We start from the raw sequence: 24,159 nt of genomic DNA, 5'->3' as shown, positions 1-24,159 counted from the left end.
TTGTGGGGTGCTGATTCTAGAGCTGTTTTTTCAAAATGTTCCATGTAGAAGTTTGCTATAACTGGGCTGAGTGGGCTCCCCATGGCCACCCCATCCATCTGTTCATAGAATTCGTTGTCCCATTGGAAGTAACTGGTTGTCAGGCAATGGTGGAATAAGGCTGTTACATCCTCTGGGAAAATCTGATTAATAAGTGCAATAGTGTCTTTTACTGGAACCTTGGTAAACAGGGATACAACATCAAAACTGACAAGTATGTCTTGTGGATTGAGTTTCAGAGAACTGATTTTGTTGATGAAATCTGCTGAATCTTTGATGTAAGACGAGGTTTTCCCGATGTGATCCTGCAGGAGATCTGCCAGATGTCTAGCTAATTCATATGTCGGTGAACCAATGGCACTCACAATGGGTCGGAGTGGGACTGAATCCTTATGTATTTTGGGGAGTCCATATAGTCTAGGTGGCTGTGCTTCAGTCTTGCATAGTTTTCTGTGCGTGTCGGGATGTAGTGCGGAATTCTTGATCAGCGCATTTGTTAGCCTGGTGATTTTGCAAGTGGGATCTCATTTTAGTTTTTTGTAGGTGGAGGGGTCCAGGAGTTCCTTAATCTTCTTTTTGTATTCCTCTGTTTTCATGATCACTGTAGCATTGCCTTTATCAGCTGGTAGAATGATGATGTCTGGATCTGCATTGAGGGTCTTGATGGCATTTTTCACCATCCCCAACAGAAAAGAGGCATAATGAAAACATTAGTGGATCGTGCAAGACGGATATGTGAGCCGCACTTGCTAAATGAGGAAATTAATCATCTAAACCACGCACTTCAGGCAAATGGCTACTCCAGAAATGAAATCCGAAGAGCAATCAAACCCAGGATGAAGCAAACAACCAAAGAAAAACAGTCTCCCACAGGAAAAGTGTTTTTGCCATATATCAAAGGAATTACTGATCAGATGGGAAAGCTTATGAAAAAGCATAACCTTCAAGCAGTATTCAGACCCCCCCGAAAAATACAACAGATGCTACGATCAGCAAAAGACAGTAGAGACCCCCTAACCTCTGCAGGAGTATACCGTATACCCTGCAGCTGTGGACAAGTTTACATCGGGACCACAAAGCGTAGCATCCAGACAAGAATAAAAGAACATGAAAGACACTGCAGACTTGGACAACCTGAAAAATCAGCAGTGGCTGAACATAGCCTAACTCAAACAGGGCACAGTATCTTATTCCAGGACACCAAAATACTGGACAACACTTCCAACTACTTTGTCAGACTGCACAGGGAAGCCATTGAAATTCACAAGCATAAGCAAAACTTCAACAGGAAAGAAGAAACCTTAAGAATGAACCGAGCATGGTTGCCAGTTCTGAAAAACACCAGGCTAACAAAACATTCTATCCTTGACAATAGCCCTGCAGAGAAGATTAGCACATCAAGTACCAATCCATATGCAAAAGAACCTCCTCAGGATACAGTGAAGCCTCCCGCCATTAGCATTCCACACCCTGGGAAACTCTTACAGGATGACTCAGCTCAACCCCACCCCTCCTGAGTAGATACAAATGACCTACATCTTTTCCACACTGTGACACTGAGAGATCTCTGTCTTTTGGTGCTACACCTCTGAAGATGCCAGCCACAGCTGCTGGCGAAACATCAGGAACTACAATGCCAAGACCACGGCAATACAGCCCGGAAAACCCACAACAACCATCTTAAAAATTGTTCTAACACTTGATTAGTCCTTTCTGTTTGTCCGTCAGTCTGAGGATGATGGACAGAGCTAAGCCCTTGTTCGATCTTGCTGTTTTGAGTAGCTCCCGCCAGAAGTCAGCAACGAATTGTACTCCGCGGTCGGATATGACCTTATTTGGAAAGGAGTGAAGTCTGACATAAAGTAGCTAGTTTCTTGGCAGTAGGGATGGTAGTGCATGTTATGAAATGAGCCTGTTTGGAAAACAAATCTACAATCACTAAGATTACTGTGTTCCCCTTGGAAGGGGGGAGGTCGGTTATAAAGTCCATTGAAATGACCGACCAAGGTCTGGCAGGGGTTTCTAGTGGCTGTAGTAGTCCTGGGGGTTTCCGTTTCCTGGATTTCCCCATGATGCATGTTTGGCAAGAAGATATGTATTGAGAAATGTCCTTTCTCATATTTGGCCACCAAAATTGCCAGTTTCTTCTTACCCTCCATGCATCTGATGAAGAGAACTGTGATTCTCGAAAGCTTATGCTACAGTAAAGTTGGTCTTAAAGTTGCTACTGGACTCTTTTCAATTTTGCTACTACAGACTAACACAGCTAACTCCTCGGATCTATGACCATTAAAAGACAGAGACATCCTTTTCATTTAAATATTTTGTTTCTTTCCCAAAGTGGCTTTAAAACTTCTCTGCAGATTTGAAATGATTTAGCATTTCACACATAATGGGCTTGATCCTAACGTGACTTTCCACTCACAGAGGAATATTCCATCAAGAGTCCCTCCGTCCATGAAAATCATTTTCTATCTATAGAATATATTTTCTAAGAATGGTAGATTCAAGGGATAGAAGAGGACCCACACACACACACACCCTGATTAACTTTGAATGTAGGCCAAAGTTTGCTTTTTAAAATTTTGCAAACAATGCCTTGGTTTCCCTGAAAATTGACTCTGTGTAGAAAAAGGTAATCTGTTGGGTATTTGCTGTTCATTTTTGTGAAATGTCCCATAATTCCAAATGCAAATTCCGTAAGTAAAAAAAGCCTTTTAATTTAAATTGTACTCATAAATGAGGAAAGTAATTGCAGCTGGTGCACATGTGATTGTATAAGCATTCTCATTCTGAAATCATTACATCAGTTCTGAGAAATACGCAGCTGCTCATGAGAAATCAGCATAGGTAGGCTCAGAAATTATTACTTCAGGTTTATTTTTGCTCTAGCCAATTTGCTTCCAATCTTGTCATTTTTGTTGTCATACTTCAAACAAAATTTGGCAACCTTAAAAATCTAAACTGCAAAAAGTTAAAAATAAATTAAAATTAGAAAAGGGGTAGAAAAGCATATTGCTGCCTTCAGGGGTTTTTTGGCTTGTACTAAGATGCCAACTTTTTGTATTTCAGCTTGGATTTTGAGTGCCAAAGTGTAGAAGCATGCAAAATGTATGGGCTCCTTCCCCTGCATGCTTTCTATTGTCTATATTGCAGATATTCTGAAATAGTGGGACCTGTGGTATTTAGAATTGACTATGCAGGTGCTGTAGAATAATGGGTGCCTGCTGGAATCACACCCATCCTTATTCAAAATGGCTGCCTGGGCTCAGTTTATGAATTAACACATTGGATGCATTTTTACTTCATACATCAAAACAAGTTTCATGTGTTTATCTTGTTGCTTTTAAGGAGAGACATGAAGCTGTTGTGCGCCGCACAATTGAAAGGAGCCAGAAAGTAAAACAGAAGCAAAATCGGTGGTCCTGGGGAGGTACACTTCACAGCAGCAGCAGCATTAACAACACAGGTAAAAAAAAATGTCTGACATTTCAGGCAGGATCCTTGTTCTTCTGCTGATATGGGTATATAATGATCTCTTTGAGGAAGTCTCTGCAGACAATTATATTGGGTTCTTTGATTTAGGCTTTATATGTACATGTTTCTTACCTTTTATGTTGAGCAAAAAAGAGAAAGAAATTGAACTGATCTTTGCTTTAACTCAATCTATAAATGCACTAAATTTTGTTTTGCTTGTGTCTCTGTGATCTTGTCTGTCTGCCAACAATTTGTCTAAGATAAGCATTATAAAAAAACCCAACATGCATTTATCTGCTAGACATTGTATTTTAGGAATATTATACAATGTGAGTTCTTAAGTATCAAAGGGAAAGGATTTATTTTGTTGCTTTGAACACTGCTGCTTTCATCTGAACATGCTGTTGTTTCCTAAAATTCAGATAATAATATAAATTATGAGTTGATGTTTCATTTTCTTAATATTTTTCCAATGTATCAGTAAATATATTAATGGGTGGCTTTAATTCTAAAGCAATTCCCCAAATACTTCCTCCGCAGCAGGAAATTGTATGTGTCTGTGAAATACTTTCTTGCCTCTCATGCAAACACACTAACGGGCCTTCATTTATATGGTTCCCAGGTGCTTGCTGGTTGTGGGTAGTCTCCAAGGGATTCTTTCCTCTGTTTGCCAGTTGCTGGCAGGCCACTTAGAGATTGCCTGCCATCAGCAGACAGGTCAGGGAAATTGGACAAATGCACCCGCATCCCTGGTCGATGATGTCACTTCTGGCACGTCCCAGAAGCAATTGCACTGTACCAGGTCTGATTCTTTATGAATTGGCTGAAAACATAGTAAAACACTGTTTTTGCATACACAAACAGAAGAATGGTAACTTAGTGCCTGCTGCCCCCCAACACCTGCTAATCAGTAGGGGGTACCTGGCAAACCTATTCATTGATCACAGAGTAAATATCTATATCATTCCTTTTACAAAGGCTAAGAACTTCATATTGCTACTATTTCCTTGTGCTACAAGCACAATAAACAATTGCTTTTCTGTAATAATCCTCTACCTTTTCTCTGCTTCTGTCTGTCTGCTGATTTTTTTTTTTACTTTGAGAAATCATTGTCTTGCATTCTATCCCTAGGTTATTTTGTTGAATCATCATTCACCTTTCTCGATTTAGCAGGCTTGGAGTACCACTTCAGACCTTTGGGTGGTGCTAGAAAACCCGGTACATAAATCATTGTGATTTGTTGATTTCATCACCAGTAGCAATCTCCCCAGAATAGAACTACAACACCAGTAACTAAACAATCTTTTGTTAGACTCAGTGCATGCCTAACACCTGCTACGTAGACTAGAGTTTTAGATAGCACCACTGTCTTGCTCAGGTTTACCAAGTTGTTATTAGGTGACTTAAAGAATGTGGCATAGTTTAAAATATAGCATATTGTTTGAAGAAGTTCACAGTGCAATCCTATGCAGAGATATTCTAGTTTATATGGATTTAGATAATATTGCACCATCAGAGTCCTTTCCAGCTCTAGAAACAAACAGCATTATTAAAAGCCATATGTAACATTTATTTATTTGATTTAATACTTTCTTTTTTCGTTTTTTAATTTTTTCACTGTTGAAAAAAAATCCCTTTACTTCGTGCATTTACCTCTCAGTGCCCTTGAATCATCTGTTCTCCATATGGTAGAAGTGTGCGATGCAGTTAGGACTGCCAGGTCCCATGATGGGGGAGGGGGATTCCCTGCTCCCACCATCCACCCCCTGTCACCACTCACCTAGCCGACAAGGGGAAAAGGTAGGGGAACAGGCCTCCTGGGTGCACTCTATAATAACAACAACAACAACATTCAATTTATATACCACCCTTCAGGACAACTTAATGCCCACTCAGAGCAGTTTACAAAGTATGCCATTATTATCCCCACAACAAACACCCTGTGAGGTGAGTGGGGCTGTGAGAGCTCCAAGAAGCTGTGACTAACTCAAGGTCACCCAGCTGGCTTCAAGTGGAGGAGTGGGCAATCAAACACGGTTCTCCAGATTAAAGTCCCGGCACTTGTAACTACTACACCAAACTGGCTCTCTCTGAGAGGTAAATGCACTCTGGGAGCAGCATGATGACATCACCCCAGGAGCGCTTTGCACTGGGCCCATTTGGGCCCCAAATCAGCCTGGTGTGAAGTGTGGGCAAACTCCCAGGGCCTTCGCAATGATGTCACTTTCCGAAAGTGATGTTGTCACACATGCAAAACCTCCAAAAAAGATGAGCCAGCCCCTGCCCTGCAACCTGGCAACCTGAGATGCAGTAGCAAAACTGCATTCTAAAAATATTAAAGAACATTTAAGAAAAACAAAATAAATCTCATCGTAATAACACAAAATATGTGTGCAGTTTACCTGCTCATTGCTGTCTTGCTCCTCTCCTTTACCTATAAATTTAATCTAATGATTCCCTGGGTATGTCTACTTTAGCACCCCTTCCTAGCTCTCGTTAATATTTTCTTTCAGACTGCTTGCATCCCTTTGAAGGGCTTTGCATGGTCGCTTTCTACACATGCTTTCTTTTTTTCAAAAACTAGTGGCTGGGAGGGGGATAATATGGGGTAATACAAAATAGTTGTTGCATTTTTAAAAATAATGCAGGTTTGGACAACTGTGTGTCCATGGTGACCCTGTTAATTTTGCTGGAGTTTCTAAATTTTAAAAAAGGTATTTATAGTGGTGAAAAATATAGTGGGATTGCAAGATATCTGTGATTGTACACATTTGTGGTGAGAAAAATATAATGAAAATTGGCTAATGTAGTTCTATCCTCTGATACACTCTATCTACAGGAAGGGCTGGAGCATGTCTAAACCTTTTGCTCCTTTTTCTCTCCCATATTCATATTTATTGGCTTTATTCTTCCTTTTCCAGCTTTTGGTTGTTTACAGTTCACAGACATTTTGGTTCACAAGGTTGCTTTGCTCAACAGCCACATTTTCTTATGCATTATTTTGATTTTTTTAAAGGACTCTTTTCATGTGTTTAATTTTTCTGTTTTGCATGTGCCTACCTTAGGACCTCTTGGTTGTAAGCACAGCAAGATTGAAATCTCACTGTGTTTATGATCAGTTCATTCAGCTTTGCCTTCTAAAAACTTGCTTAACTGAATGATTAAAGCTACCATATTAAACAACCTTGTGCGCATTCTTTGAGTCACCTATAAAGTTTCTCCTGAATAATCCTCCTATTTTTTAAGCAATAGAGGGGGAAAAAAGTAGCTCTTTCAAGTATTCCCTCTAGAGGACTAGGAAGTTGCATTGCTGCATGTAGGCTGCCAATTAGCATTATTTCCATTTGTTTTAGATCCAGACAGGCGATCTGTTTCAACAATGAACCTTTCGAAACATGTTGATCCAGTCATTAACAAGCGGCTCTCTTCCTCATCTGCAACATTACTAAATTCTCCAGACAGAGGTACAGTTTGGAAAAAATGCCTAAAAGGGAAAGGACTAAAATGTTCTGTATTGTGACATATCCATTTTGAAAAACTTTAACAAGCTCTGAAATGATTTTATGTACATTATTTAAGGAGGGAAGAAAATCAAAAAGGCTCCAAACACGAAGTGAATTGAATGGTTGGCCTTGTTTTGGCAAGGAAAAAAAACACAACACACATTTGAAATAATCAAAACTTGCTTGAATCCGCACACAGCAAGTGCTAAAAGCAGTGCTTCTGTCAGGTTTTTTAGTAAATGAATAAAAACTAGAGAACCAGTTCATCATTCCATAATGCATGGAATCCATTTTATTATTTGTACGTCACTACTAGACCACATTCATATGGTTGTTTTTCATTTCAAAAATTTAACCAACAAAAATCTTACATTTCTTAAGTGTAGTCAAATTGCTGACTTAAATCAGCTAAGAATATTGATTATGATATATTGGTTTGGTTTTAAAGAGAGGGCATATTCCAAATTATATTTGAGTCTTTTAAAAGAAAGAAATTGGATATTTCTTTCTTTTAAGGCAGGTTTGGTAAGTTCCTTCTCCTACATTTTAAGAAATTGATGTTTGTAATATTCCTTATGTGAAACAAAATATCCCAAGGATATATAGTAGATTACAGTTTAGAACCAAGGATTTATTAGATTTTTAGTTATATTGTGAAACTGGTTGGAAGGTTTTGAATGTTTGGTGAACACAATGTTCTAAAAATCTGTGGTTTTCTGGTTACTAATTGTGTGTGCTTTTCTACATGTATGGTGGTACATATGTGAATATATGTTATGTTCTGTGCCTTGCTGAAATTCTGTAACACTAGCTTTGGAGTATTACTCAGGGCCACTGATATGGCTGTGCAGTGCAACCTTGTAGGTGGCAAAGCACAATTCTTCAGAACGTTTTTATTCAGGAAAAGTAAAAAAATGACTTATATATTCCTTACAGATTTATTGACCTTTCAGAAACTTTTCAGTGTAAGAACTTTTCTCTCAGGTATGGCTGTTTGAGATTTACAGTGGAACACATTAAGATATAAGGGCTATAATTTGCTTCAGAACTTGCTGATAGATAAAATGGATCAGTTTACAGCTGATAGAGATTTGACAGGAATAGATTTGACAGGAATGTGCTTTGTTCCTGAAGAATGTACTCTGCATGCTTATTCCCCACTGTCTTTAAAACATAAATGTTTCACAGACATTTTGCTCTCAGTAGATTCAGACACAAGCCAACACATACCATATAAAATGAATGTGATAGCCTTATTGCTTACTGTGAAAACAAATGGTGAATTCAGTGACAATCCAGCTCCCATATCTAGAATGTGATTAGGGTGTAGAAATCTGGGTGTCATGAATTCCATCAGCTTGATTTCATCTAACATTGTGGCACGGCCGGATGATGTTGCCATTGGGAGTGCTTTGAGGGTGGTACGTCAGGAACTTTAGACCAAATGTAGTGAACTGTGTGGTAATGACAAAGAATGAATCCAGGGTCCTATATAATTTTAATGGGTTGAGTCCTGCACAAGAATTGTCAATGCACTGTCTGCCTGTACCTCCAGGTGGAGGGCCGCCTGGAGGAGTCCCGTTATTGCCACTGGGAGGAGTAGTGGGACTTCAACCCCAATAGCTGTTGGGACTACGCAAGCTTCCAGCTTGCTTTGTAGAGGACCTTGAAGAGTTGGGGTACTTCCTAGTGCAAGTGGCTATGTTCCTGAGAGAATGGGGCCACACCTTTCCCAATGAAGCCAGTTGGATGAGTTACCTGAGTTCCCAGTTGGGGGAAGCAGCAGCAAAATGGTATATCACGCTCTACACGGCCAGAGCACCAGAACTGTGGAGTGTGAGAGCCTTCCTGTGTGCACTCAAGGTGCAGCATGAAGACACCCTCGAGGAAGAGAGGGCAAGGACCAAGCAGAAGCGCGTGAGACAAGGGAATCAGTCTGTGTGGGAGTTTGCAGTGGATTTCAGAGTGCATGCAGCCAAGGTGCAAGATTGGTACAAGTCAGTGAAGGTGGAGTTCTTCAGAGCCAGTTTGAACCCAGACTTGGTGGCCAAGGTCATTATCCACGTACCCTGCTAGGGTGGATCCAGTTGGTGTGTGAGATCAAAAATAGAGAACAAATGGTGAAACTGCTTCATCTCCAGCATCAGGTGGGCCAGCGGCGAGGAATGGCAGAACACCAATAGAGAGAGGAGCCGCATCCAAGAGAGTCGACCACCCTGGCCAAGGAGAGGAGAATGAAGCAAGGACTGTGCCTGAGATGCAGGGCTGCCTGCCACTTTGCAGCAGAGTGCCCCGGAGTGAAGAAGGCCCCCCAAGAGAGGAGAAGGGGATCTACATGAGTATGGTCTGGCTGCTTCAAGCCAGGAGGAGCAACTGCATGGCCCAATGAGGAAGCGGCAACAGCTGGTGCAGACGGAAGGACCAGTGGCTTCAGAAATGGCACCCCAACTAGCAGTGAAGGAGAAGAGGCACCACCAGCAGGAAACAACAGAGACCTGTTGTGAAAGGCGCCAGCCAGCAGGTCCCAGAGGAGTCAGTGCTGCAAATGGTGAGGCCAACAGGAGCTTTATTTTTCATCCCTATCACTTTAGTGAGCCCAAAGAGGGGGATCCATATAAGAATCCAGGCCTTAATTGACTCTGGGTGTAGCCGGGATTTAATAGCCCTTGTGTTGGTGACAGGGTTGGGACTCAACCTGGTGAAGTTACCCAAGCCTATCAAGTTTGCGTTGACGGATGGAACCCTCATGAAGAGGACCCTTCCCTCTTACGATACTGAGCTAACACCAGTGGGGATGAGGAGTTGTTGGGAAGAGAGAACCTTTGTAGTAAGCCCTACTGTGAAGTTCCCGGCAGTGCTAGAGGTCCAATGGCTCTGTGATCATGACCCATACATTTGGTGGAGAATGGGCCAATTGCATTTCCCAGCTGAGGATTGTCAAAAACATGTGTGGGATCCAAAGTGGGGGGACAACCCCCCTCCAATTCCTGAGACTGTGCCTTTCAAAGGAGGAAATGAAAGAGATCTCCTCCAAGTACCATGACTTGAGTGGGTGTTTGAGGAAAAGTAAGCTAATGAGCTTCCCCCTTCATTGGGTTACTGATTGCGCTATTGAACTGATCCCTGGACATCCTTTCCCAAGGGGAAGCTGTACTCCATGATGCCGGTGGAGTGAGAGGAGCTTTGTAAATTCATTGACAAGAACCTGGTGAGAGGTTTCATTCAGCCCATGAGGTCCCCCAATGCTGCCCCACTGTTGTTTTGAAAGAAGAAGGATGGGGGCTTACGATTGTGTACAGATTATAGAGGAATCAGTGCAGTGTCCATGTTGAATGCCTACCCCCTTCTCCTCATCAGAATTGCTTGGGGTGGTGGCTAAAGGGAAGATTTTCACTAAGTTGGATTTAAGAGATGCTTACTTCAGAGTGCGCATAAAGAAGGGGGACAAATGGAAGACGGCCTTCAATAGCCCCTTGGGGCAATTTGAGTATCTGGTTATGCCATTCAGGCTCCAAGGAGCTCTGGGTGTCTTCAAGAACCTGATTAAGGAAGTGTTATATAAGTACCTGTACAAGGGAGTGGTTGTTTATATTGATGATGTTTTGATTTATTCTCACAACTATGAGGAGCATGTGAAATTAGTGAGAGAAGTGCTGAGCACTCTATGAAAATAAGCTATTTGCCAAGTTGTCCAAATATGAGTTCCTTCACATCCTTTATACATTGTCATTCATCTGGATTGAGAATATACAAACCACAACACATAAACTTAAATACACTGTTTGGTTCCAAGTGATAAAAGACAGGTCATATAAGCTCCAATTCTCAACTGCTTTCAATTAGCAACTGTGTGCAAGTCTCTCATAGAAGGTAGTAATTGCAGTTGTCTTCTAGCTCTCTCCAAGCCACAGAAAAGATAAGATAAACATCCCGTCGGCTCAACAACCAGCTAGCTTGCAGGATTGTTTCACGTGAACACAAATGTGCCTCAGCTTTCTCAAGAGCACAGGGCTAAAACAATAAATAAAGTGACATTAAATTGTAACTCCTTCTGTTTGTTACACTCACAATAGCTTTTAAGAGCTTACTCACGACTCACACTAGCTTGTAAGAGCTTACAATGAACCAGTAAAGCATTAATTGGAGCTTATATGACCTGTCTTTTATCCCTCGGAGCCAAACAGTGTATTTGAGTTTGTGTTGTGGTTTGTATATTCTCAATCCAGATTAATGACAATGTATAATGGATGTGATGGAATCAGTAATGGTGATGATGTAATCAATTTGTTTATCACACATCGTAATTGTGTACTGTTGTTTATTATTTTGAATTGAGATAAGATTGGCTGTATTGCTGACATAGAGAGCCTGTGCGTTTTCTTCTGTATTTTGCTTGCTCTCTCTGTTCTAGCCAGCAAATATGAGTTCCACCAGGAGAAATTGTATTTCCTGGGCTGTCGAGCCTCCCAAAAACAACCTTAAAATCATTTTAAAACATTCCATATTAAAACATTAAAACATCATAAAAATAGCAGCACTGTTTTGCCTGGCGGCAGCAATACAACTAATAACCAACAATACAGCAGTACAGCTGGATATAGCAGCACGGTAACATCAGCTGAAAAACAAACAGTGGTGGGCTACTTTCACAGGGAGGGGGGATAATGTTGCATTCTCCAGCCAGCGGAGGCCCAACCTCAGCCATGAGCTTGGTGGAACAACTCTGTCTTACAGGCCCAGTGGAAAGATAGTAAATCCTGCCAGGCCCTGGTCTCAGTAGACAGAGCATTCTACCTGGTAGGAGCCAGGACTGTAAAAGCAGTTGTTTTTCTCCCGATCTGAGGGTCCTCTGGAGAATATACCGGGAGAGACGGTCCCTCAAGTACGCTGGCCCCAGTCCACACAAGGCCTTATAGGTCAATACCAGAACCTTGAACCTGATCCGGTACTCCACGGGCAACCACTGTTGCTCGCGCAGTATTGGTGTAATATGTGCCCTATCTGGTGTTTTCATAATGACGTGCGCCGCTGCATTTTGCACCAGCTGCAATCTCTGGGTCAGGCTCAAGGGTAGGCCTACGTAGAATTAGTGACAGTAGTCTTTGCCCAATAGTCTTAAGAACTTTACCCAGACTACACTGCCGTTGACTGACCTGCTGAAAACCAAGGGGAAGGGGCTGGAAGGAACAAAGCCGAGTGCCAACTTGACCTAATCTGATTATTGCCAACAGGCTTTTGATAAATTAAAAGCTCTATTTACCTCAGAACCCATCCTGTGTCACCCAGATGAAAACAAAAAGTTCATTGTGCAGGTGGATGCCAGCGATAAAACCATGGGAGGGGTGATTTTACAGGAGGGGGATGACGGACAGCTACACCCCTGTGCTTCACAAGTTTTCTAAGACTGAGAGAAACTGATCCATGTGGGACAAAGAAGGAGCACATGTTAAACTAGCCATGTCAACCTGGAGACATTGGATAGAAGGAGCAAAAGTAGCATTAGAAGTGTGGACGGACCACAAAAACCTGGAGGCCCTCCGATCACCTTGCACATTGGGCGCAAAACATCTCTGGTGGGTGGAATTCTTTTCAAAGTTTCAGTTCATCCTCAAGCACCTCCTCGGGCCCTCAAACTTCTTAGCAGACGCTTTGTCCTGCCTCCCATAACATGAAAGTCAGAGGGAGGAGATTATTGACACTATGTTCACACCAATCCAGCTGGGAGGGGCTGTGATGACGATGGCATGCATGTGAGCTCCAGATGACACCGCTCCACCTCTGGATAGAGAAAATCAAGGCAGAGCTGGAAAAGGAGGGGGAGAGGGTTTGCAAGCTTCTAGTAAAAGGGGAGGCTGGAACCTGGTATAGAAATGGCAAGCTATATGTGCCAGAAAGCCTTCGGAAGGAGGTGCTAAAGAAATGTCATGATGACAAATGGCCCAGCACTTCTGGTTCGTGAAAACTTTACATTTAACACAGAGACAGTTTTGCTGGCCAGGTATGAGAAAAGACATCTCCCAATATGTGACTTCTTATCAGATATGTTTGATGGGGAAGAAGTGGGGTGAGGGGAAGCCCTTGGGACTGTTGCAACCATTAGAGACCCTATCCAAACCCTGGGCTTCGATTATGAAAGTGACAGGAATTGAACAAGGACTCAGTTCAGCACCTCACCCGGAAACTGATGGGCAAACGGAACGTACTAATCAGATTTTGGAACAGTTTCTGAGATGTTGCATCAATCACCAACAAGATGACTGGGTCGACTTCCTACCCTATGCTGAGTACTGTTATAATAATAGCATCCACAGTTCTATTGGGACATCTCCATTCCAAGTGACATAAGAGTTTGAAGGAAAACCAATGCCCCTGTTGTGTGATAATACCCAGGTATAAGGGGAGATTTAACAGAGTGGTGGAAGAAAACTCAATGGGACTTAGTGAAATAGACTTTGGAAAAAGCTAAACAGGATTATAAAAACCCTTCCCTGCAACCTGAAACCTGGAGATGGGGTCTACGTCTCGACCAAGAACCTCAGTGGGGAGCAACCAAGTAAAAAACTGGGTTGGAAATATTTAAGGCCTTTCAAATGTTGTTTGATTAATGATGTCACTGTTGAACTGGACCTGCCTAAGAACTTGAAACATGGATATCCTGTTTTCTATTTTAACTTACTTAAAAGAGACCCTGGGCCAGACAAGTGGCATCCAAAGCTGGTGGCCACGCCTCCTGTCATGATTGGGGACCAACCACATGATGAAGTTGAACAAATAGTGGACTCTAAGTGGAAGAGGGGTGTGTTGTTTTATTTGATTCAATGGAAGCATTTTGCCAAAAGCCATGCTGAATGGGTTAAGTCCACTGATGTTAATGCTGATAAATTGGTTAAAGCGTTTCACAGGAAATACCTGGACAAACTGGGGGGGGGGTGATTAAGTTTTGGGAGGCGGGATGTCTCCTTTCATACTCTGCAAGGCCTGTTTGATTCTGTGTGACTCTGATATTAGAAGCTGTTCTCTGCATGGAATGTGACAGCCTCCTGTTACCTCTTTCTCAGCCTGCGTTTTTTCTTTATGGATAAGTCTGAGAAACCAGGCCTTGTGGCCTTGGAGTTTCTCACACATCATCTCTGCAATGTCCTGCTGCTCATTTATTAAACTTAGCTAACTGTTTCCTGAAGGGGGGTGGGAACTCTCGGTTATAGTGGTTTTGGTACAAAACTGTTAACCTTCCAAGTAGTTTCACTCTGCTCATGTGGTTGTCTTGACTGATGTTAAATTGATATCATGTCTTCATTATTATTTTGATTATGACATGTCTTTTGGGTGTGCTATTGGTTTTATTCATCAACATGTTTTTTATATCTGACTACCAAAATCCTAGCCTTTCAGTAAAGCATCTGCATATGTTTTGTCACTAAGAACAGATTGTACTTCTCACCAGTATGTCACAGGCATGGAAGCTGACTCTGTTAATATATTGCTTTTCCTGGATGACATGCTTAAGTTACTACTTACATAAGCAGTATATTGTAAAAGGAAGGAACTTGCACAGCACCCTTTCCTTGAAAAGAAAGCTACATGTTATAATATTTTTGATAGCAGAAGAGGAGCAAGAGTATCATACTGCTGTAGAATTGTTTTTGCTTCCGTGAATAAACCAACTGTACAAACAGTAGTATGCCCATGTCATCTGTAAATGCTAATAAGTGTATGTGGAAAGAGTAGGTAGTCATGTACCTTCCTTTTGTGCATGAATATATGCTCCTCCCATTGAAATATATGGGTCACTGTTCACACAGGAGAAATTCATGCGTACATCTGAAGTATACACAGGTCTCTTAGTTAGAATAGGAGACTGTGTCGCTTGACTATCAAATTAAGTAGTACTTACTAAGTTGTTTACTTGGTGACAAATTCTGTGTAGCACTTGATTTTATTTGGTAATACTAATGACTAGCAACAAAACCCGTTGTGGGAAAAAATACAACAGGCTCTAGAAAGGGGAGGGTGGGCAGGCGGGCATTCCCTCCTCCTCCATCACTGCTCCTGGCTAGGTGAAGGTGGGGGGGCGGGCATGGCCACCTCCTCTGCACCTTATCCTGGCTGAGAGAAGCAGTGGTGGTTATTTCCACCTGCTCTGCCTGATCCCAAAAGGGTGGAGGCGGGGGGAGGACATTGCCACCTGCTCCATTTCTGATCCTGGCTGGGTGAAGAAGAGACAGACATTGCTTCTTACTCTGAGCTTGACTCTGGCCTGGGGGGGGGGTGGCATTGCCACCCAATCCATGCCTGATTCTGGAAGGTTGAACAGGAGTGGGAATTGCCTCCTGCTCTGCACCGGATGCAGGCCGGGTGAAGAGGGGCATACTCCACTCCAGATCCTGGCTGGGTGAAGGGTTGGGCATTGTCACCTTCTCCTTACCTGATCCCAGCCAGGTGAAGGGGGCAGGCATTGCCACCTGCTCCACTCCTTATCCCTGCTGGGTGAAGTTGGGGCAATCATTATCTCCTGTTCTGTGCCTGATCCAGGCTGGGTGAAGGGGATGGGCATTGCCTCATGCTCTGCTCCTGATCCCAGACAGATGAAGGGGACAGGCATTGTCACCTGCTCCTCACCTGATCCCGGCTGGATGAAGGGGGCAGGCACTGCCACCTCCTCTGCTCCTGATTCCAGCTGGGTGAAGTCAGGGGGAGGCACTGCCACCTGCTTCGCTCCTGATCCCAGCTGGGTGAAGGCAGGGGGTGGACATTGCCACCTGCTCTACTCCTCATCCCAGCCTGGGCTTCCCACCATGGCATGTTCTGTGGAGGTCTGGCTGCTTCATATGGCCTTCCCTCTGTCCGGAGTCTGAGGCTCGGCCCCCGGACTTACCAGGAAGAGGGGATGGGAGACAGTTGGGGGACAACTACCCAGCCACCCCAATGGACACCCTGGGCCAGCATGAACCAACAATAGAAGGGGGGAAAGAGGCACCCCAGCCACAGGAGGGCAGAGCAGCTCCCAAGCCCCAGAGGGTCAGTTGGGGCAGGTGGAAGCCAGCTAGCCCCACCCTCCAGTCGGAGGCTAAGAGCCCTGATGGGAAGTAAGGACAGCCAGGAGGGGACCAGGGCAGAGGGAGAAGGCACAAGAGATAGGGACAGCCAGCCATCAGCCAGCCAGACAGCAACTTTACCGGTAGGGCAGCAGAAGCAGCACAGGGCCATGCCCCAACCTGCAACCAGGGAGGAAGGGAATAATAGAGATTAGCTGAGGCTGCTGGAAGCTCCGAACAGGAGGTTTGGCAGCTGGCCATGAGAGCACAGCTGTAGATGCCCAGGGGCCTGAAGCTCGGTGCAGAGGAGTCTTGGCAGCCAGCCAAAAGAGCACAGCTGTAGCTGCCCAGGGGCCTGAAGCTTGGAGCAGAGGAGGCTTGGCAGCCAGTCAAGAGAGCATAGCTGTAGCTGCCCAAAGCAGCCAAACTAGCTACCCCAGGTGCAGCTGCTTGAGGCAGCCAAGGCCAATGCTAGAGGGCAAAAGAGGGGTGTGGTTGGCAGATGGGGCTAGGAATGAGGGAAAGGATATAAGGGAAGTCCACCCACAGGGCGTGGTGGGTTGTTGTGTAGGAGTGTGGTGGAGTGGAGGAGGGAGAGAGAGAGAATGAGAGCAGCGGAGAAGTGGTTAAGGAAAGAGGAGGAGGAGGAGGAGGAGGAAAACCGACAGCTGGATGGGGACAGCTGTCATGGAAGGCAGCTGGGACACTGTCAGGTTGAAGGGACCTGTGAGTGGGCTGAGAGGATGTGAGGGTGAGGTATACCCCCCCTCCTTCCACAGAGCAGGATCCCGCATATTCCCTGAATGTCCTTTAAGGCAGAAGTCAGGCAGGCCAGCATCTCATAGGGCAGTGCCTATGGCAGAACCTGACACCCTCCACAGCAGTGCCTTCTGGTGGCACACCAGGGTAGGAAGTATTCAAGTTGTCTTGAATACGCTTAGCCTTTTATATAGTAGGATTTTGTAATTCACAGGGTTTAGTAGTAGCACAGCTTTAGTTTATTAATAATATGGCCATTTGCCAAATTATATAACTGCTTATTAGCTTTTCAAATAGAATATTTCTTTGGTCAGTAACTATACTAATAATACTTCTGGATATTCTCATATTAGAAGATGTGGAATTCCCAGACATATATTTGCTTTTGTCTTATAAGTAGTTCCTAAATTTCAAGGTGCTAGCAGGCAGCAGATGAGGCAGGAAAAATGGCAGAAGACCGATATAGACCAATGTTTAGTTTCTTCAGTGATTTCTTCAGTCATGAACTAGTGCATCACTTGCATGAAGAGGCACAGGTGAAGTTGTGGAGCGCATATAATCAACTTATATAATAGTGCAGAAGAAGAAGCAACACAGCAAGAAAACTGTCCTTCAGAACTTTAGTAAAAGTCTCGCCTTTCATTTTTTAACACTCCAGTTTAATGACGACTGTATGCTTTAAAGGAAACATCCATGCTCTATTTTGTAGTTACGTAAACTATTGGGAAACAGTTTTGTTATTTAGAAAGCTGTACTGAACCAGTTCATTAATTAACAATATTTGTTCAGGCAGCCTACTGTAGATGAAAGACCAAGTAGTAAAACTACTTTTCTAAATGTTTTGCAGCCAATCTTAGCCCTCAAAACCTTGATAGGCAGCTCTGTCTACCAACCAGAGAGCTCCCATTCTTCCCTATACCAGCAAGGAGCAAGAATTAATTCCCTAGGTCACAGCTGGGAAGGTGTCTGTGTGGTGAGTGAGGGGGCTCTTCCCCCACTCTCTTCTGTTTCATTTTGCCTCATTGCAACCTTTTGGTGCTGCTAGCCAATGCAAGTCAATTGGCATTTGCTACTCCAGTATTTGCTGGAAGTTTCCTCAGGGCAGTCACTTTGGGGGTCTGTAACTTGGATGTCTGAAATGCAATCTTGACCAAACTTGGAAGGTGGCTGGAGGAGAGGCTATTGAAGATTCTCTGTGAGTTTGGGCTCTCTGAGTGTGAAGGGGCCAGATCCAGGGCTGCCGGAAGTGATGGACCATGGTCACGGCTGGTCCGTGAAAAGCTAATGGTCCATGAAAATTGACAGACCACGGGCCGGTGGCCCATGGGGGTTTCCCGGTCTACTCAGATATCACTAATATATAAGTAATGTCCTTTATTGCAACAAAGCTGTACCATTTTGAAACTATCTCCATGGGAAAGTTGAAATGCAACTGTATCTGGTATTTCGGGTAAATGAAATGTATGTACAGGGCTTTTTTTCACGGGGAATGCGGGGGAACGGAGTTCCGGAACCTCTTGAAAATGGTCACATGGCTGGTGGCCCCGCCCCCTGATCTCCAGACAGAGGGGAGTTTAGATTGCCCTACGCACCGCTGAGTGGTGTGGAGGGCAATCTCAATTCCCCTCTGTCTGGAGATCGGGGGCGGGGCCACCAGCCATGTGACCATTTTCTCCGAGGGCAACCCACTGAGTTCCACCACCTCTTTTCCCAGAAAAAAAGCCCTGTGTATGTATGTATACATTTTCAGATATGGTGGTTAACACTTCATGTATGCATTCCTTATCATAAGAGCTGTTTTTCTATATGAAAAGTGATGACATTCCCATTTGAAAGTAGACTAAACATACTCCTTCAGCCAGTGGAAAAGGAAGAAGGAGGTGATTATCCCTCCTTGCTTCAGCTTGCTTTTGGACAAACAGCAGGCTACTAGTGTAGGGGAAAGGTTGAGAAAAGGTCTACTCTACCACCTGCTTCTGTGAGCTTTCCCACAGGATCCAGGCCAACCAATGCGTGTAACATTTTCTTTGTGGTAGCTGGCAAAACTTTGATGGTTGTAAACAAAAATGTTTGTGTTGTGTATTGACACAGTGTACTTGATATATAATCTGGTTAGAAATAATAATAATTTAGTTCTTTAAATCACTTTTTAATGTATGGCATCAGTATTTGAAAGAAAAGGTGTACTGATAAAGCCAAAATAGAAATATATGATAAAAGGAGACTGGAATAAAGAGTTTGTAAATGTTTATGATCCTCTATGGAAAAGATGAGCAATAGATTGCAATTGCTTCTCGTGGAACCTCATATCCTGTGGAAGGCTTGTGAGCTAACCTTATGCTTCTGTGGTGACACTCAGCTCGACGTCTGCAGCTCAGTCCCTGGGAGAATAGCATCGTTAGCAGACTTCTGACACCGACGCATTCCTTCTTAGCCAGGAGTAAAAGTGCAGCAACCTTGGCAGGAGATGCAGGTAAAATGAAAGCAGTAACACAGGACTAATCTTTTAATTCCTCTACCCCATTATGCCTTAAAAAAATCTCTGTACATTTTTAAAAAATTAAAGTCTGTCCAAGATTAAATTCATTTCCTTGATAGCATAGTCCAGAGTGCATGATTTAGACACACAGATGTGGATGTGAGACATTATTTCAGCTTGGAAAAAACTTTGGCTTATCTTTATATTCCAGACATTTTTCAGGTTGAGACAGGGATTTGAATTATTCTAAATTCATATTATTTTGCACACTTGAAGCCTGACCCTGTTAGGGGCGCTAGCTGTATGTGAAACTCAGTGATGAGTACATAGTCCCCCCTCTTGTCCAGCAGCCAGTATTATGCTCACTAATCTGATTTTTAAAGGTTTAAATCTTTATGGAGGAGCATGAGACTGAATCAGTACTTCCCCTGCTCTCTCCTCACTCAACAACTGATTAGTGCAAGTTCTCTCAAAAAGAACTTGGGTCACACAGTTCTAGTTGCTCCACATATGCCATTTAATTAGGGTGTTTATGTGAAGTACTGTGCTGGTTCTTGCCTTTAAAGCCCTAAATGGCTTGGGGCCAGGGTACTTGAAGGACCGCCTCCTCCCGTATTGTCCAACCCACCAGTTAAGATCTGCTGCACAACCCTGCTGTCTGTGCCCCCACTTTCAGAGATGAAATGACCAGAAACAAGGCTTTTGCCATAATGGCACCTCAGTTCTGGAATGCTCTTTCCCTTAAAGCTTGCCTGGCACCTGTGTTGCTTTCTTTTAAGTGCCAGGCAAAAACATTTCTGTTCACCCAGGCTTTTAATTAAGAGGTTTATCTTTTAACACTATTTTAATCTGGAAACAGTTATTTTAAACTGTCGATGGTCTTTTTTAAATCTATGTTTTAATGCTGGGCTGGTTAATGCTAGATTTTAATTTGTTTTGTTTTTATTATTTTTGTAAGCCATCCTGGAGAGGTGGCATAAAAATGTTTTAAGTGAATAAATAATACTATACTACTGATATCTACTGATCCTACTGACCTGAGGTATCATCTATTCTAATATCTGATGCCTGTAATAGTTCTTTCTGTCTTTTGTATGGGCCTCTTCCTTCAATTCTAGTCCTAGTATACAAAATTGATTTGTCTTTTCTTGGAGATTTTAATGCTACACTGCTAGTAAATGAACGTATTAAGCCAATCCATCTATGCCATTACTGTATAATTCTGTAATATGTTATCAGAACCATAACTTCCTGGTATATTTTTTGAGGAAAGCTGTTTGAGGGTTTCCCCATGACAGGTGGGCCAACTTGCAACATTAACCAGATTCTTATCTATCTTTATGTGGAAATTAGAATTCTCTAATTTACAGTGACATCTTAAGAAGAGTTATTCTAAATTCTAAGTTATCCCAGTCTGTTTCTCTAAAACAAAGCATATATTTTGAGTTGCTGTTCAGATTTAATCAAGTGCTTTCTGACCCTGGTTCTACAGGGTACTAGTACTCATTCTGACACCTGCTTCTGAACTGGTGAATACATCTACTGACATCACTGAGTCAGTGAATTAATTTTAGAAAACTCAGCAGTATTTATTTGGGCATACACATAGAGAAAATGGTGAAAGCAATTTATCCACAAAACATTATCTAGATCGACAAAACGTTATGTCGGAACTTTCACTAGAGTATATAAACTGGACTTTTTCCTAGTTCATATAAAAGCAAAACTATTCCATAAAGTACAACTCTGTGAAATGCTACTTTTATAATGGAATTTAATTCTCCAGATGTGTCTGTGTGCCTGTTTTAAATATCTTTTTAAAGTTTAGTTAGAAATTCTCATCGATGGACAGTCAAGTGATAGTTCTGGGTTAAATGTATCTCATTTTCTGTCTGTATTAATTTCTTCATTTACTTCCTTCCTTCCTGGTCCTGTTACCTTCTCTTGGCTTCCCTTTTATAACTCCACTGCTGTTTTATTTACACATATATAATTTAAAAAATCCCACACCCCAGTCATCCCCATTTGTCCTCGTTCAGCATCTTGCAGCCCCATCAGCCCTCTATCCTTCAAGACAATAAGCTGTCGAAATCCACCAGACAGAGCAAAACTTTTTGGTGCAACGTTTGATGTTGGACGTAGGAGGACTACACATTCAGCAGGGGTAAGCTCATTTGCTTATTTCTGTGCAACTTTTGCTTATTCCTATCCAGTAGGTATTGTCAAATCTAGTCAAGGTACACAGCAATGTTTTCTTACGGTTGAAGACCAGGGTTGCAGAGGCAGGTAATGGCAAACCACTCCACCGGAGTCACCATAAGTCAGCTATGACTTGCTGGCACTCTCCACCACTGCCAAAGCAGTCTCATGTAAATAACAGTCAATGGGGAGTTGTTTACCTCATAGGTTAGACATATGAAGATGAATGGTGGAATATGAAGTCTTGTACAGCTGTGTCATTAAGATGCACCTTAAGACTATAATGCTGAGTATTACTACTTTCTAGATATGATTGACTTCCTAACAACCCCCACCCAAACTGGCTAGCAACTGTGGATATTTCATAGATGGAACAATTGTTTTTCAGGACCTTTTTTATTAAATTTTATTAAGAATTTTTTAGAACCAGAAGATAAAAACTAACAAAAAAATTTAAAAATAAAATAGAAATACAACGCTGAAGAAAAAAGGGAGTCCCGCGCTCTTAACCACTACACCAAACTGGCTCTCTGGTGATAGCTGATTTGTTTTCCAAGCAAGCTCACTTCATACTGTGTTCTAAGTTACCTACAGCAAGAAAGCTGGCTACCGTTTTCATGCAGAATGTGGTGTTGCGCTCAGGGCTGGCCATGACAGGCAGGTGGCTCACTGGTACTGCAGATGGTCCCAAGGTTAGTTGCCAGGAAGTTAGTAGTCAAGGAGCCAGCAAACGAGAGTCCAGAAGTCAGGCCAAGTGTCAGAGCCAATACATCAGTCAGAGAGAGGAACAGGCAAAAGGGAAGTCAGAAGGCAGGCCGAGGTCAGAGTCCAATCAATCAAGAAGCAGAGCAGGGCCCAAGGCAAGGGCAGGTCAGCAGCTTGCAGCCACAGCACTCTGGTCACAGAGGGTGGCGAGCTGAGTTGCTTCCACACTTGGCTTCTTCAGCTTCTCTCTCTTATACTGTCCTAACGAGGAGCAGGTGTTGTCTCTTTTCCTGATAGCCCCAGCTGGTGCTGTGCCTGAAAACAAGCACTTTTTCTCCTCTCCGACAGAGCTGTCTTTGCTTTATTTTTCCTCTTCTCAGCTGGCCCAGGGAGCTCAGGTTTCTCTTTTGCTCTGGGGGAGTCTTTGTCTCCAACAGCCTCTGCAGAGGTTTCTGGCTGCTCCTGCTGAGTTTCCTTCGGAGCAGCAGCTGTCACGGCTGGCTCTGGCTCCAGAGTAGATCCTGCTGGCTCTTCCATGGCTGGCTCTGGCTGTAGAGTAGCCCCTGCTGGCTCTTCCTGCTCGTCCTCTGAGGAGGACTCTGGGGTAAGAGGTAAGGTGGCCAGTCAAGGCTGAGGCTGACTCATGACAAAATCTTTACTCCCCTGATCCTCCCATCATTTCTTATATCTCTATTTAATATTTCAAGAACCAATATAAGCAAGAGAGGGGACGGTGGACAGCCTTGTTCCTTTCTGAATCTCACATGGTTTAGTTAAATCTCCAATAATGATTATTTGTACTATTTGTAAAGTATTGATCAATTTCACCCATTTTATAAAATTCTCTCCAAAATTCATATCTTCTAAAATCTTGAACAAAAAGATCCAGTTCAGATTGTCAAATGCTTTCTCTGCATCTGAAAAAGATCAATGTGGCTTTTTAAAAATTATGTTTTTCTAAATATTCCAAAATAGAGATGGGCATGAACCGAAATACGAACCAAAGTTGAACATGAACCAGGCCACGAACTTTAGGCTGGTTCATTTATTTCATTTTTTGGTTCGTCACTGCAGACAGCCTGGCGCCGATCAATCAGTTTCCTAGGCAACAGGGGATAGACTTCCTGCAGACCTTCTGCTGACCTGGAAGTGACGATTTGCTGAGCCGGATGTGACATTTTCATGAACCAAATAAATCGGTGATAGTTCGTGGTTTGTGAAATGTGACAAACCACAAGGTTCGTTTTTTTCCTGGTTCATACCCATCTCTCATCTAAAACCCTTCTAACATTATCCTTCAGCTGTCTTTTAGGTAAAAATCCACATTGATCTCCATGAATAAATTCTTGCAAAGTTATTTTCAGTTTTTCAGCTAAAATTGTTGTGAACAGCTTATAATCGTTATTCAGTAATAATATTGGTCTATAATTTCCTGTCAGAGTCAAATCGTGTCCATCTTTAGTTATTAATGTTATATTGGCCTCTTTCCATGTCTCTGGCATCTTTCCTCCCTGTAAAAGGGAGTTCATTGTATTTTGTAATGGTTGTAAAATTTCATCCTCAAAACACTTGTAATACAAATCTGGTAAACTGTCTGGGCCAGGAACTTTTCCTGGTTTAATTTTTTATAGCTTCTATAACTTCTCGTATTGTTATAGACCCATTCATAGTTCGTCTTTTTTTCTTCTGTAATTTTGGGTAGATTTTCTTTTCTGAAATATTTATTGATTTTCACCAACAACACATTTTGTCCTTTATACAAACTAGAACAGTACTTATAAAATGCTTTTTGTATAGCCCCATTATCCGTTATTACAGCATCTCCTTTTTGTAATTTCCTTATCATTTTCTTGTCTCTTTCTCAGTTTATATGCCAACCATTTTCCTTGTTTATTTGCAAATTCAAAATTCCTTTGTTTTACATAATTTAATTTAATTTTGATTTATCTTCTTTTTAGTATAC

The 24,159-nt window shown here is 42.6% G+C and overlaps 1 protein-coding gene across 2 annotated transcripts in view; it reads left to right on the top strand.

Annotated features, from left to right (window-relative positions):
• Positions 1-24,159, top strand: part of MAP7 (microtubule associated protein 7) — a 160,639-nt gene that overhangs the window by 117,549 nt on the left and 18,931 nt on the right. For both annotated transcript variants that reach the window (XM_054987089.1, XM_054987080.1), the window contains exons 5-8: positions 3,391-3,508; positions 6,870-6,980; positions 19,173-19,286; positions 21,332-21,456. In XM_054987089.1, the coding sequence (XP_054843064.1) occupies positions 3,391-3,508; positions 6,870-6,980; positions 19,173-19,286; positions 21,332-21,456 (468 nt within the window). The remainder of the gene's footprint in view (positions 1-3,390; positions 3,509-6,869; positions 6,981-19,172; positions 19,287-21,331; positions 21,457-24,159) is intronic.

This window comes from Eublepharis macularius, chromosome 1 (genome assembly GCF_028583425.1).
Source record: "Eublepharis macularius isolate TG4126 chromosome 1, MPM_Emac_v1.0, whole genome shotgun sequence".
NCBI classification, from domain to species: Eukaryota; Metazoa; Chordata; class Lepidosauria; order Squamata; family Eublepharidae; genus Eublepharis; species Eublepharis macularius.
The sequence above is the reverse complement of the archived record's forward strand: the minus strand, read 5'-3'. Positions and strand labels throughout refer to the sequence as shown.